The sequence below is a fragment of the Lytechinus variegatus genome, chromosome 4 (genome assembly GCF_018143015.1).
Source record: "Lytechinus variegatus isolate NC3 chromosome 4, Lvar_3.0, whole genome shotgun sequence".
NCBI lineage: Eukaryota > Metazoa > Echinodermata > Echinoidea > Temnopleuroida > Toxopneustidae > Lytechinus > Lytechinus variegatus.
In genome coordinates this window covers 34,829,398-34,844,227 of record NC_054743.1, presented here as the reverse complement: position 1 = coordinate 34,844,227, position 14,830 = coordinate 34,829,398, and the positions used below count along the sequence as shown (strand labels likewise).

Sequence of the window (14,830 nt, the reverse complement as noted above, 5' to 3'; positions counted from 1 at the left end):
AAGGTCAGATCGCAACGGTCATCCTACTTGTTGGAGACACGGTGGATGACTTGATGGACTTAGGAAGAAGTTTGTGAGACGCCGCTTTCAGAAAGGTTCGATGGCAGCCAAAATTTTGCTGAACTGAAGGAACCCAGAAAATCGAAAGCAATGTTTTCACTTATTTATTCATTCATTCATTCATTCATTCATTCATTCATTCATTCATTCGTTTGTTTGTTAATTTAATTTATCTTTTGATATTTAATAATTTTTAAACATGGGATCTCATGTTTGTTTTACTATTCCGTTTTCTGCTTTTTTAGATCTCCAGAGGGATATTGACAAGCACCTATTCCACTTCCGTTTCTACGACTTCCTCTGGAAAGACGACATGTACGGCACGTACTACGACTTCATCGCCAACGACCCTGGAACCTTTGCGATCAAACGAGAGGTGGAACGCCTCCTCCACATTGAGGACAAGATCCAGGGTATCCCAAAGATTCTTCCTATCGGTCCAATCTCCTTGGAGACCCGACCCATTACCGATGCCCTCTACGGCTTCGCTATGCAGTGGAAGGCTCAGTATGCTCAGGTTCTGCATGAGGAAGGGAAGGTAAGATCCATTTAGACAAATTAAATTTATATATTCATAGAGGTGTTGAAGGTTAAATTGTGGAAAAGTCCCTGGACTTTGACACTATAGCCCAAGGTTCAAATCCCACCGTAGCACTCATGCCCTTTGACAAGGTGTTTTGTCTACATTTGCCTCTCTCCATCCAGGTGTAGTATTATGGGTATCTGGTATTAAATTTCCTTTAATTCTCGATTGTCCCATTTGGGTAGCCATGCACAACCGGGGTAATAATCGGCAGTGCTGAAAAAATTGTATTAAGAGGTACATAAATGCTGCATGTTGTTATCGTTATCATACATGTATCTACATTTGTAACTTTCCACCCAGGCAAAGTATTAATGGTACCCCGATGGAAGGAATGGCCTAAGTGGTCAACCATCCGATTAAAAAGCCAAGCTAATAGTGTGCAGTGCTTAGAAACATGGTATCAAGTGTTATGAAAATCTTGCTTATTATAATTATTATTTAGATTAAAATCAAAATTCAAAGTATTCATTTTAGGAAATACAATACAGAGATTCATATTCTACTGGCGAATTGCCTTTTATTTTGAAGAACATCATTGACATATTATGTATTTCATATAAACGATGTTCCACTTCCTTTTAATCGACAGCGTCAACTGGACAATGCAATCAATTATCGGTCAAGCATCAAGACCAGGCTACTGGCCGACGTTGTGACCCTTGACCAGTTGAACGGCACCCTCAACCTTCTCGAAGAGGTCAGGGACATGGAGAATAAGATTGACGCTATCTACCTACCCATTGAGACCATGTATGCTGATCTCATGTAAGTGAAGAGTGTCAGGGGCAAGTCCAATAGCAATGATGTTTTACAAAGAGTAGCGATTGATGCGATCAATGGACGGCCAGCAACGTCAGGATCTATTATGCATGTTTGTTCAAAATATTTTCTAGCTGTGATGTATATTCATGCATTCATTGTTTTCTTGAAAATTCACTGCGCTTCTCTGTGCATTAAAAGGACATTGTGCAAATTTTTCGTAGAAAAAATTATGACACTGATGGATTTCCATAGAGTTACGATTGATCGGATGAATCATAACTCTTTGTATAACAGGGCCCTCATGTAAGTGAATATAGTCGGAGCAAGTCCAATTGTAACGAAAATGGATACCACTAGGGCGTTTTCTAAAGATTGAAATCTCCCTATTTCATATGCTATTGCTAGTCACGATGGACAGTGCTATCATTCACCAGTGGTAATAAATCACACATCAGTATGCTCTTACGTTGTGATTGATTACCAATTGCAATTTATCTCCACGTGTGAAAAAGTCTGTGCAAGGATAAGAACATCGTTTGATTGACATATTACTATTCATTACTGGTTATTAGCGGGTAGATTATTATTTCATTATTTATTATTAGTATTACGTAAGTTTATCAATTACCATTGTGCTTCTTGAGTGTCATCTGCAGTGATGTTCACTTTATAAAACTTGAATTATTATGTAGGATGGAGTCTGATATGTTCCCTATTCATGTTTTGCTTTTATTGCTCATAACTCTCCCGACTTTGCACTGTTTTCATCTTCCTAAAAGTATGCAATATTGTACAGCCATCCTAACTTTATTACAATCGTCTCCTGTGTATTATAGGTTTTCCTTTAACAAATTGTGTTTTTAAAATGTTATTTATCGTAACTCTTCGCAATTTACAGAAGCTACCGCCTTCGTCTCCCTCGCTCTGAGGTGGAGGAGGTGGAGAAGCTTAGAGACAACTGGCAGGAGGTGGTGGATCTGGCGGAGAAATGCCGCATCAAGCTCCTCAAGGAGCGGCGTGGAGCCTTTGAGCAGGAGCTCGACAAACAAGTCAAGGTTAGTGTCATAAAGACAATCTTCTGTTTGGTTACGCACTTTGTTAAAGGGAAAGTCCACCCTCTCAAAAATTTGGATAAATTAAAAAGGAAAAAATGAAGTAATCATAATTTTTTGAAAATTCATTCAAAGTGAATGTGAAAGAAGAAAATTATATTAATTTTGATTTTTTTTTCTTATTTTCATATAATATATGATATTATGATGGGTAACCGGCGGGATGAATTCTTTGAATTCATTTAGCCATGGATACGTCCAGCTCGAGCTAGAGCCTGGGTATTAGTAGTAGCGATAATAATTTAAATATTAATGATAAATAGTTTATCTCTAAATAAATGCCTATTATTATAATTATTTTCATATGCAAATGAGAACTTAATATGATGTCACAGATTTGATAATGAATCTGAATAATGCCTTGTGTCTTATCCTCCACAAAATTAAAATGATTGTTAATATCAATTTTCTTTTACCTTCATTCTTGTAGCTGTTTGTGGTTGAGGTGATTCAGTTCAGGAATAGCTTTGACTCCCAAGGTCCAGCAGTCCCCGGCGTCCAACCTGCTGAAGCTGTCGCAAGGCTTCATGAGTTCCAGGAGATCTTTAAGCTCTATGACTCCAAGAGAAGGACCTTAGACTCGGTGTCCAGGCTCTTTGGTATCATCTGTAAGCCGTTCCCTGAACTAGACAAGACTGGGGAGGCAAGTAAAGATATTTTAACTACTAGTTTCATTAATACGAACTGTCTGTATTTTGTAGGGACAGCAGAGATCCGAACTGTTCCTCTCCTTAATAATAATATTCTGCTTTTATATAGCGCTTAATCAGAACGACCTGTTTAAGCACTTTACAGTATTTCATCCTGAAAAAAAGTACTGCAGGGGGTTTTTAGTCCCAATTTAATTGCAGTTGTGTGCGGTATATAATGCATCCCCGAATTGGTCAAATCGGGACGCGCAATGCTGCATATCCCTGCAGTGCGTGTATACATGTATAATTGAAGTTTACCTTTCTTTCTTCGACTTTCACGAATTACAATATTTTTTTGTTTGCTTTGTACAAGTCAGCAAAGAAAACAGAATTTTATTTTTTAGCATCGAAGGACTCACAGTTTGCATGTCAGAAAATGGAAAATTGACTCCACTTTAATGAATTAATGGCATTAATTTAAATGCATATGGAACGGAAATGTCATTTTAATTATTGTTATAAACTGGATTACTTCTATAGGAACTGGATCTCCTTGGCCTACTCTATGGCCTCTTCCAGAAGTTCATTGCTTTTGATAATCAATTTAGAGATAGACTCTGGGCTGATGCTGATTTACCCAAGGCGAACAAGGAGGTAAGGATGCTCTCAGTATTTTTTTTTTGCTGGAGTTATGGACTCTAAAATATGATAGTTCAAGGATGATAGTATAGTTCCCCATCAGTCAACTTGGACCACAGTTTTCTGGAGAACCACTTGCCAACTCATCAAGAAAAAAAGCCCTTACATAATACTGCAGTGAGAGGTAAAAAAAAATTAAATGGGCAAAATAGGACTGTATGAACATAGAATTGACTTTCAGTTTATTATTATTTTAAAGCTTCAACCATTGGGCTTTGTTTCATAAATATATCAGTGAAAGGAACTCATTTGATATCTATTTTTTTTAATGAAAAAAATATCAATATGGGACCTGCATTTAATTTTGAGGAGTTGTGTTCAAAGACAAATTATTCACACAAATTGTGTTAGATTGGTGAAGGGAAAAAAAATCAACAACCCTGTTAAACTTTTGTTTGGGTAAATTTGCACTTTCTACCTACCTGTGTGAGTGGGTATTTAGTGTTCTCAGGAACATTGCAGTCCTGTAATGTACAGTCCCTTTTACTCTCATCAGATCATAAATGATGACTAATTCGATGTCTTTTTTTGGACTAGGTTGAACAGTACTGGGACGAGTGCCAGAGTCTGCCTGATAAGATCAAGGATTGGGATGCATATAATAACATGAAGAATAGCATCAAGTTCTATCTCGATGTCTTTCCAATCTTGCACAAGCTTGCATCAAAGGTATATATCAATAAATTATACTTTAAGTCATTTTTGTCTCACCTGCATAGCAGAGTGAGACTATAGGCGCCGCTTTTCCGGTGGCGGCGACGGCAACGGCAACGGCGGCGACGTCAACATCAAATCTTAACCTGAGGTTAAGTTTTTGAAATGACATCATAACTTAGAAAGTATATAAACCTAGTTCATGAAACTTGGCCATAAGGTTAATCAAGTATTACTGAACATCCTATTAGAGTTTCATGTCACATGACCAAGGTCAAAGGTCATTTAGGGTCAATGAACTTAGACCATGTTGGAGGAATCAACATCAAAATCTTAACCTGAGGTTAAGTTTTTGAAATGTCATCATAACTTAGAAAATATATGGACCTAGTTCATGAAACTTGGACATAAGGTTAATCAAGTATCACTGAACATCCTGCATGAGTTTCACGTCACATGACCAAGGTCAAAGGTCATTTAGGGTCAATGAACTTTGGCCGAATTGGGGGTATCTGTTGAATTCCCATCATAACTTTGAAAGTTTATGGATCTGATTCATGAAACTTAGACATAATAGTAATCAAGCATCACTGAACATTTTTTGCAAGTTTCAGGTCTCATGATTAAGGTCAAAGGTCATTTAGGGTCAATGAACTTTGGCCGAATCAGGGGTATCTGTTGAATTACCATCATAACTTTGGAAGTTTATTGGTCTAGTTCGTTAAATTTGGACATTAGAGTAATCAAGTATCACTGAACATCCTGTGCACATTTCAGGTCACATGACCAAGGTCAAAGGTCAATGAACTTTGGCCGAAATAGGTGTATCTGTTGAATTACCATCATAACTTTGAAAGTTTATGGATCTGATTCATGAAACTTGTACATAAGAGTAATCAAGTACCACTGAACATCCTGTGCGAGTTTCAGGTCACATGATCAAGGTCAAAGGTCATGTAAGGTCACTGAACTTTGGCCATGTTGGGGTTTTTTGTTGAATAACCATCATATCTCTGTAAGTTTATTGGTCTAGTTCATAAAAAGTGGACATAAGAGTAACCATGTATCACTGAACATCTTGTGCGAGTTAGAGTAGTTTTCAAAGTCAGCACTGCTGCTATATTGAACTGCGTGATGTAGGTGAGATGGCCAGAGGCATTCCACTTGTTCTTTGAGGATTTGCTCATTATTCTCCACACATCCTTTGCATAGAGTGTTAAGCAGTGGCACTAGATTGCTCTGGGCTCCCTAACATAATGCTTAGTGATTATTCATAGGTTGATTTCTACAAAGTCAATATCTTTATCTTGCAGTCTTTTGATTCAACCAGTTGACCATGTTGATGTTGTTTTTTAATCGCAGGAAATCCGCAATCGTCACTGGCTGCAAGTGATGGGAGTGACAGGGAGCTCTTTCCAGCTTGAGGCCAATGTCTTCAAACTCTGTCATATTCTTGATATCGGCCTTATACCGTGAGTATCATTTTGTTGTAGCTATGCTTGGAAAGCTGTGTTTGTGTGATTGTCAGGATTGAATGGTATTTTTTTGTAATCATCACTTTATTCAATATTAAAAATCAAACAAAGGAACATAGGTGAATACACAATAAAAAAGAAAAATAAGCCCAGATCATGAACTAATAAATTACATGCAGGGCACCATATGTAAATTCCAGAGAAAACAAATCGCAATATAAACAACGATATATATTGAAAAAGTGATATACTATTACCATATCTCATTTAGTGAAATCTCTTAAGTGAAATAAAACTCAAAGTAGAGTCATGTAGCTGGAGTCTATTCAAATCTAAATTAAATAATGAAAATTTAAAAGGACTCCAACAATATGACTCTACTCAGAATCTTATATCTGCCATTTGGGAAGGTAATGTTTATACATTCCCTGTTTATAAAGATATGATTGCAACATAGTATTAAATTTTGAATAGGGTTCAAATTTGTGTTCTCAATATGCTAGCAAATTGAACTAAAACAAAGCTAAGAATTCCATCCTTCATTACTTATGTTTTTCCACCCAGGCACCAGACAGAGATCGAGGAGATCTGCCACTGCGCAAGCAAGGAGCTGGAACTGGAGGTCAAGCTCCGGATCACCGAGGAGGAGTGGACAGAGCAGGTCCTGACCTTCACCGAATACAAGAGACGTGGCCCCATCTTCCTGGAGAAGGACTCCATGGAGCACCTCCTGGAGCAGCTGGAGAACGCCCAGGCCATCCTGGCAAACATGCTGACGTCAAGGTTTGTGGGACCACTGAGGGAGGAGGCTGCAGGATGGGCAGAAAAACTGAGAGGTGAGAGATCGTTGGATTGTTTCTGTAGGGCTTAGAGTGTCTTCAAGTTGGCAATTGCTGTCTGCAGAATTGTAGCTTGTTGGTTGTGTTTCTATAATAGATTGTAATAGTTTGTTCAACTGCAACAGGGATGGATTAAAAAACACATCAAATATTTTGAAAATGCCCGTCAAATGACCAAGAACAGCTGTGGGTTCTTTGCTGATAATTGGTGAGTGTAACAGCAGTTTGGTCCTAAGTTTCAGAGCTGACAAAAATTGCAAATATGTCGTTTGTCCAGAGTCCAGGATGAAACTGCTGATTTGATTCACGAATTTTTGACAAAGACTTCTTGGTTGTGCTTTGTCATGAAGGGCATTTGATAATACATTTCCTATGTTCTTGAATCTGTTGTGTGTCATGGAAGCAAAAGCTCCCTAATGTCAAGGTGGAGTGTTGCTGCCCGGTGGATTAGTCTCTGGGACTTTGAAACAGGGAGTCGTGGGTTCAAATACTAGCCATGGCATTATTTCCTTCTGCAAAAAATGTAATCAAGTAATCAACCTGGTGTGGTAAATGGGACCTTCCATGAATTTATTTCTTTAAACGCAGAAGCATGTAACATACATGCAGAACTGTGCTTGTCAGCCAATCAAAATCAAGGTAATTTGTCAGATTAACTAATGCTGATGAAATGCTCTCCTGGGGGGCGTTTCATGAAAGGACTTGTCAGACGTTTTATCCGACAAGTCCCATTTTATCCGACAGTTACCATAGGAACACTGCCTCTCAGCCAATCAAAATCATGGAAAGTTGTCAGATCTGACAGCTTGTCGGATGAAAATATTGATGAAACGCTCCCCTGGTCTTGAGGATTTCTGTAGAATGGAAGGCTGATTGGGTTTTGTTTCTGTTGGGGACCAACTGGTCCTTTGAAATAAACTGTCTTTGAAGTTTCAAGGATTTTTGAGGGAGGCTGTTCAAGGTTTAGTAGCAAATTGAAAAGCGTATGATTATTGAGAATTAAAGACTTACATCATCTTTCGTGTGCCACATCTCTTTCATATTGGTGAAGCACTTGAATAATAGCTTGAGAAGAAGGATGCTCAGTAGTACATCTTTTGATGATTTCTATAGAATGGAAGGTTGATTTGTGTTTTGTTTCAGTTTCGGCCAAATAATCCTTAAGAATATACTGTCTTCAGAGTCTTAACTCTTGTTGAGAGAGACTGTTGAAGGAATTGCAATAACTTGAAAAAATCCCCTCTTGATATGAATCTGAAATGAATCTACCACTCTTGTCATGATAGGTGTTGGAGAGGTACTTGAACAATGGCTCGAGGTCCAGGATCTATGGCAGTACCTTGAAGCCGTCTTCAGCATACCTAGGACGGCCAAGGAACTACCTCAGGAGGCTAAACGTTTCAACAGGATCGACAAGAGTTGGAGTAAGATCCAGAGACGAGCCTACGACACCAGGAATGTTCTACAGGTGAGTGAAGAATAACATATCATAATTGTTATTATAATTATGATGATTATTATTATCACAGAGGTATATGTATAAACAAAGCAATGAGAAGAACAATGATTACAACAGTGTCTTTTACATGATAAGGAATATGTCACCTGGATGATAGTTAGAGAATCTGCTAGAGTATAGAAATGGTTAAAATTACCGTTTAACTGGCAGGTCTTCAGTCCCAAACCTAAGAGTTATGTGTCAGACTCGGCAATCCGTAGTTAAACTACAACATAGGACCAGAGTTTAAATGAAACCTGAGTTCGGAATAAGAGTTAAATAAGTTTTCACACAGAGGAGATGATTAATTACTTTGTTCGTCTTGATATCTTCTTCAGTGTACATACGGCGGTGAGGTTCCAAAGGGAGTTGTCTTGCGTCATATCCATGAAGAGCTTGAGATCTGTTTCAAGTCTCTGACGGGATACCTGGACAAGAAGAGACAGGTTTTTCCAAGGTTTTATTTCCTGTCCGACCCGGTTCTCCTGGCCGTCCTCAGTCGACCTTTTGACCTTGAGTCCGTCAAACCTCACATCAGGTTAGTAGCTCCTATGAAGATATCATTCTAGGCAGTGCAAGTTCCAGGGATGGAGCCGAGGCTGGTAGTTCCTTTTCCTTGAAAGAATGCATATTTCGTATGGTATCTCAGCTTTTACCCACTATGGGTAAAACAATGCACCCAAAATGCACAGTGCAGTCAGTGTTGCATGAAAAATGCATGGCAGAATGGTAGCATATACTATAAGCATGAACATGTGACTTGCATACACACTCCCTATTGGCTACATCCTTGAACCCGTTTTATAACACTACAGTCCTTAGTAATTCATAGTAATTACGCATAACACCATTAGGTCTCTATGCATGCAAATTAGGGAGAAAAAAATAGGTAAATAAGGTTGAGTGAAAATTAGATACGCATTGCAAGCATCGTAGATAATTAATATAGATTTGACTTAATTCTAGGCATATATTTCTTAAAACACATAAGCATGTAACAGGTGTTCCAGTTATGCCAGGGTAAATATTATGTGTTGTTGAGTGTATAGAGACTGCTAATTAAGTAAGTGATAAGCACTATATGAGCAAGTAAAATATATTTTCATCATCTATAGATGTATCTTCAACTATGTGTACGACATCCGTCTGGAACGTATCCAGCTGACCACTGCCCAGGCACAACGCAGCGTAGCCCCATCCCCGGAGAAAGGCATCTTGCACAGCCCTACCAAAGAGCTACATGCCTCCCCCACGCGAAGTGGATCAGGCCTGGGGCTGACCGGCATCCAATCACGGCTCTCTGTTGACAGCAGAATGGGAGCTGCCACTGGGATGGAGGGGGGTGTTCAGGATGGCACAGAGGGAGGGTTGATGCAGGCCATAGCCGTCACGTCTAAGGAAGGAGAGTTGCTCAGTCTTGATCAGGAGGTAGGCATGGATCTATGATTGACGCTCTCAACCCTGGTGTAACACAATGTTCATATGGTCAATTTAATGAAATTTGTATGTCTTTCTGATTTACCTGAGTCCATTTGCATAAAAGTTATGATGAAATAGTAGGGGAAGGTGGGGTAAGTTGGGACACATTTTGCTTTTTGCATGTTAGAATTGATATGACTAATAATCTGGTAGGAGCTATGTTAATTTTTTTTTATGAGAACTGATGCTAACTAATGATCATTCATACTTTCTTTGCAGTCAGATAAAACACCCACTAATCTAATCAATACGTAATCATATGATTTTATCTGACCTTGATTGTAGGTTCCTATCAAAGATGGTGTTGAGGTTTGGCTGAAGGGATTGAAGGAGTCCATCACTAAGACCATGTCCAGTACGGTCTCCAACATGATCAAGGACATGGAGAACAGCCTGGCAGTGGAAGAACTTGCTTACAAGGTAATCTTAGATACAGATTTATCAATTGTAGTTATGGATGCATTGTTTTAAGTTCATTACCTGATGGTGTCTTGTATAGACTTTTACAAGGGGGGGGGGGGGGGAGGGGGAAGCCAGGCTGTCGAAGAGCTTGCTTACAAGGTAATCTAAGATCCATTACTGATGCATAGTTGCATTATTTTAGATTCATTACTTGAACAGTATCTTGTATTGTTTATGATATGATCAGTGACACAGAGAATAGCCTGGCAGTCGAAGAGCTTGCCTACCCGGTAATCTTATAATGTCTTGATTCATATCAATGGTAGTGAAAGTTGCCTCATTTTGGATACATCACTTCAACACTGTCTTGTATTCTTTCTTGTATTCTTGTGGAGCGTTGTGGCCCAGTGGATAAGTCTCCTGACTTTGAAACAGAGGGTCGTGGGTTCGAATCCCAGCCATGGCGTAATTTCCTTTAGCAAGAAATTTATCCACATTGTGCTGCACTCGACCCAGGTGAGGTGAATGGGTACCCGGCAGGATTAATTCCTTGAATGCACGAGCGCTGAAAGGCAGCTCAAGCTAAAGCTGGGGTAATAATAATAATAATAACAATGCGCCTCGGAATAGCATATTTCTAGATAGATGGCGCTATATAAATGCCTATTATTATTATTCTTTATAATATGATCAACAACACAGAGAATAGCCTGCCAGTCGAAGAGCATGCTTACAAGCACCCGATCAGGGTGTCTGTGCTAAATACAGGAAACATTGTATTGAGTGCTTTATGAAGGTATTACATATTATTATTAATATCCTTAGTATTGTTATTAGTATCATTATCATTATCGTGCTCATACATATAAACACTTAAGTCAGAGGAATAACTATGCATGGCTCATGACTGTTTAGTAAAAATGTCTGAATACTGTGAAGGAATAAGACTATTGCACAATTCTTATTTTCCTTATCTTTCACAGTACCCAACCCAAGTAGCAAGCCTTGGTCTGAACATATACTGGACCAAGGAATGCGAACTAGGTATCATGGAGATCCGTAACGACCGCAAGGCCATCCCGAACACGGCTAAGAAGTTTGTGACCACCATGTCAAGGCTGACACAGGTTCTTACCAAGGGAACGTGGAAGGCCACAGAGGAACATGTAACTCCGCTTCATCGATGGCGTCTAGAAAGTATGGTAGCTGTAAGTATCTTTGTCAGTCACTTATCAGTAAAGCAAAGAAGTTTTTGACCACCATGTCAAATCTGACACAGATTCTTACCAAGGGAACATGGAAGGCCACAGAGGAACATGTGACTCTTCTTCACAGTTGGCGTCTGGATAGTATGGTTGCTGTATTCACCCAGATTAGTAGGATCGCATAGATGAAGAAATCACATCAGGGCCCCGTCTTACAAAGAGTTACGATTGATCCAATCATCGTAACTTTATGGAAATCCATTAGTGTCATAATTTTTTCTACAGAAAATTTGCAAAATGTCCTTTGTAAACAAAGGAGAACACACCAAATTGTCAAGAAATCAATGAATTTAGTGATATGCATTCACATCTAGAATTTTTTGAACAAACACGCATTTTATATGTTGACTTTGCAGGCCTTCCATAGTCGCGTTTGATTGGATCAATCATTACTCTTTGTAAGACAGGGCTCTGCTTTCGATTATGACATCACAGGTGTATCAAGTATGTGCGCCTGAGTGAGCAAAGTGCATTAAACTCCTTGCCATAGCTCATGCTAGAAAAGAATCTCATTTGGTGTCTCATTTATTTTGATGTGCAAGAAGAAACATTGATGCACCCAAAATTCAGGGCTGCATGGCTGGAAGACTGTGTAGAATTAAGGCATGGACATGAAACTCTCATTTGCACTTTTGGCTACATCTTTAAAACTTTTATAACATAACCTACCTTATCTTTATTTATATACTATTGTTTGCCAGCTTAATATTTATTCTCCTTTCTTTCTGTAATCTTGGTTGATATCCCAACAGCAATCCTACTACCTGCGTGACATCCTTGATAACATGGGCAACAGAAAGCTGAGAGAACTCACTGACTTTGAATGGCGTAGGTGCATCAGGGTCTATCCAAAGCAACGATCAGGTAAGTCTCTTTATTTTTATCTCTTGGGCTATGCTCTTCATGGTCTATCCAAATCAATGATTAGCTAACTGTCTTCATTTTATCGGCAGGCCTGTGCTATTCAGGGTCTACCTAAAGCAAAAATTAGCTGGCTGTCTTCATTATATCAGGAGGCCTATATTCATGGTCATTCTAAAACAACAATTTCCACATAGGTTGTTTGGTATTGGTGCCCAAAGAGAAAGCTGGCATTAAATTGATAGTATACCAAGATAGATAGATAAATGGATTTTATTAAAAACATCATGTCTCGCAGTAAAAACTGAAATGAACATGAATTACAGATTAAAACAATTACAAGACAAAAAGCAATATAAAGTATTACATAGGAATTAAAATTAAAATTAATGGGTCACTCTCGCAGTGCACTTAATTTCGGCAAGGAGGAATACACATCCAGTCCAGGCACCCCAAATGGGGTACCTGTAGAAAATTAACTTTGAATACAATCATCCAAAGTGCACCACGAAAATGACCCTGTAAATACTTGACATGAAAAAAAAAATATATAATTATATAAATACTAAGTTCTTACTTAATTCGGTATAACAAGGCATAAATTAAACTAGATTCGATTCATAAAAAATCATGAGTAAAGTTAAAACTATCAAAATTGTACAGAGAAAACCATTAGAACTTTACATTTATTATTGAAAGAATACTTTAATACTAATAAAATAGGGAAAACTAGCATTTATATAAAACAGAATATCAAATTATATGGACCCTAAATTTAAAATTAGTTACACCAGTGACTAGGCATTATTTATGTGAGATATTGCACGAAGAGAGAGAGAGGGAGAGAGGGGGGGGGGGGGGAGAGGGGGAGAGAGACGTATTACATGTATATAAAGTCATCAAGCAATGGAAACATCTTATATAATGAATAAGTTAAAGTTATATAAGATATAATTACAATAATTAACGCCAATATTTTAATATAAATGCATTGTCAATGGTAACTTGTATTTACAAGGATTAGTTATGATGGTGTTACATGATCTGAGAATTAGATCATATGCTCGTAGACCAAGTAGATACAAGATGTTATTAATTCTTAAATTTCTGGTCAGTCCATATTATTTGTTAGTTTGAGTTTGTATTTAATTGTACTCTTTCTGCATTGGAAAATGTCTTGCTTCCATTTCTAATAAAAATTGGTTCCCTTTTGAGGAAAAAAATATTAATAACGATTAATGTTGAAGATATATTTTGTGTGTTGTTATTTTGTATGTTTTCTGTCTGTAGCAAATGTTAATATCCCATTACAACAAAATGATAAACAATATAGATTGAAATGTGATTGAAATGATTATGTTCTACATCCTTGCCTACCATAGGGAAAGGAAGACGTAAATGTATGTATATGATATTTGCATATGTACATTCGAATCATGGGGCCATTCATAGATTACATTCAAGCACTCATCGCACTTCAAATGGGTTTTCTCCTATCATTGTGTGTGTTAAATATTGTTTTGGTCTCTACATCTTTGGAAATCTTTTGCAACTTTTTCTTGTGCAAGTAAGGGTGAGCTATCTGCACAAATTCATGAAGGATGACAATAATTGGATAAGTGTGAATTCTCGTACTTGCAATATGCTGTGAAAAAGCGATTGCATGGTTGCAAAGGGTACCATCAGCAGAGCTGCCAAGTAGTACGGATTTTCGGTATTTAGTACTGAAAAATGAGAAGAATACTGATGGTTTCACGCAAAACACTGATTTCTCAAGTTTCAGTTTTATGTGTTGTCCTATGGTATTTCTTTGAAAATACAGCCTTCCTCGCCAAATTACTGATTTTCAGCTTTAAAAATACTGAAATCCTCTTGTTCAGGTTGGCAGCTCTGCATCAGGTATTCTTGATGATTGTTGGGTAATATAGCCTGCTATATATATATATAACAGTTCCTATGAGTGGCGTATAGTTTTAGTACTGTGTAAGGAAAATCATAGGGGAGGAATATTGATTGTGTATTTCATTATTTTTGCCCGTTCAAAATGGAAAAGGTATTTTTACTCCCAATGTGTAGGCACTCTGTTTTATATTCAAATCTTATTACATTGCATCTACACCCATTTTATACACGTATTTCATTTTGTGTTCAGACATTGTTTTTTTCAAGAAGTTTTGGTATTCCAAATATAATATAAGTACGACCATTCATGTCCCTACCTATCATATACTGGATAAGTATTTTAAATTTGTTCTTTTTGAAGTCACTTTCTCTTGGTGATTTAGATATACATATCTCTATGAAACCAGTGACATTTTTTATGACTCCATGATCCGTACGTGGCTGCCGGAGGCATTATCCCTTTTCGTCAACATAGTATAATTTTCTTTCCACTGTATAAACTGATTTTTAAGATCCCACTTATTTTTCAATTTTGTGGTCAGCATAATTTGATATTATATACTTACTAAAAGTGTGTTTACACTATTAGGTATAAAAAGCGCTC

At 37.8% G+C, this 14,830-nt stretch overlaps 1 protein-coding gene across 1 annotated transcript in view; it reads left to right on the top strand.

Annotated features, from left to right (window-relative positions):
• Positions 1–14,830, top strand: part of LOC121413912 (dynein heavy chain 8, axonemal-like) — a 117,946-nt gene that overhangs the window by 23,941 nt on the left and 79,175 nt on the right. Inside the window, exons 19-32 of the mRNA XM_041606916.1 lie at positions 306–598; positions 1,236–1,411; positions 2,307–2,463; positions 2,951–3,163; positions 3,693–3,806; positions 4,389–4,520; positions 5,868–5,977; positions 6,545–6,816; positions 8,106–8,287; positions 8,656–8,855; positions 9,433–9,745; positions 10,082–10,216; positions 11,182–11,406; positions 12,216–12,327. Coding sequence (XP_041462850.1) covers positions 306–598; positions 1,236–1,411; positions 2,307–2,463; positions 2,951–3,163; positions 3,693–3,806; positions 4,389–4,520; positions 5,868–5,977; positions 6,545–6,816; positions 8,106–8,287; positions 8,656–8,855; positions 9,433–9,745; positions 10,082–10,216; positions 11,182–11,406; positions 12,216–12,327 — 2,634 coding nt within the window. The remainder of the gene's footprint in view (positions 1–305; positions 599–1,235; positions 1,412–2,306; positions 2,464–2,950; positions 3,164–3,692; positions 3,807–4,388; positions 4,521–5,867; positions 5,978–6,544; positions 6,817–8,105; positions 8,288–8,655; positions 8,856–9,432; positions 9,746–10,081; positions 10,217–11,181; positions 11,407–12,215; positions 12,328–14,830) is intronic.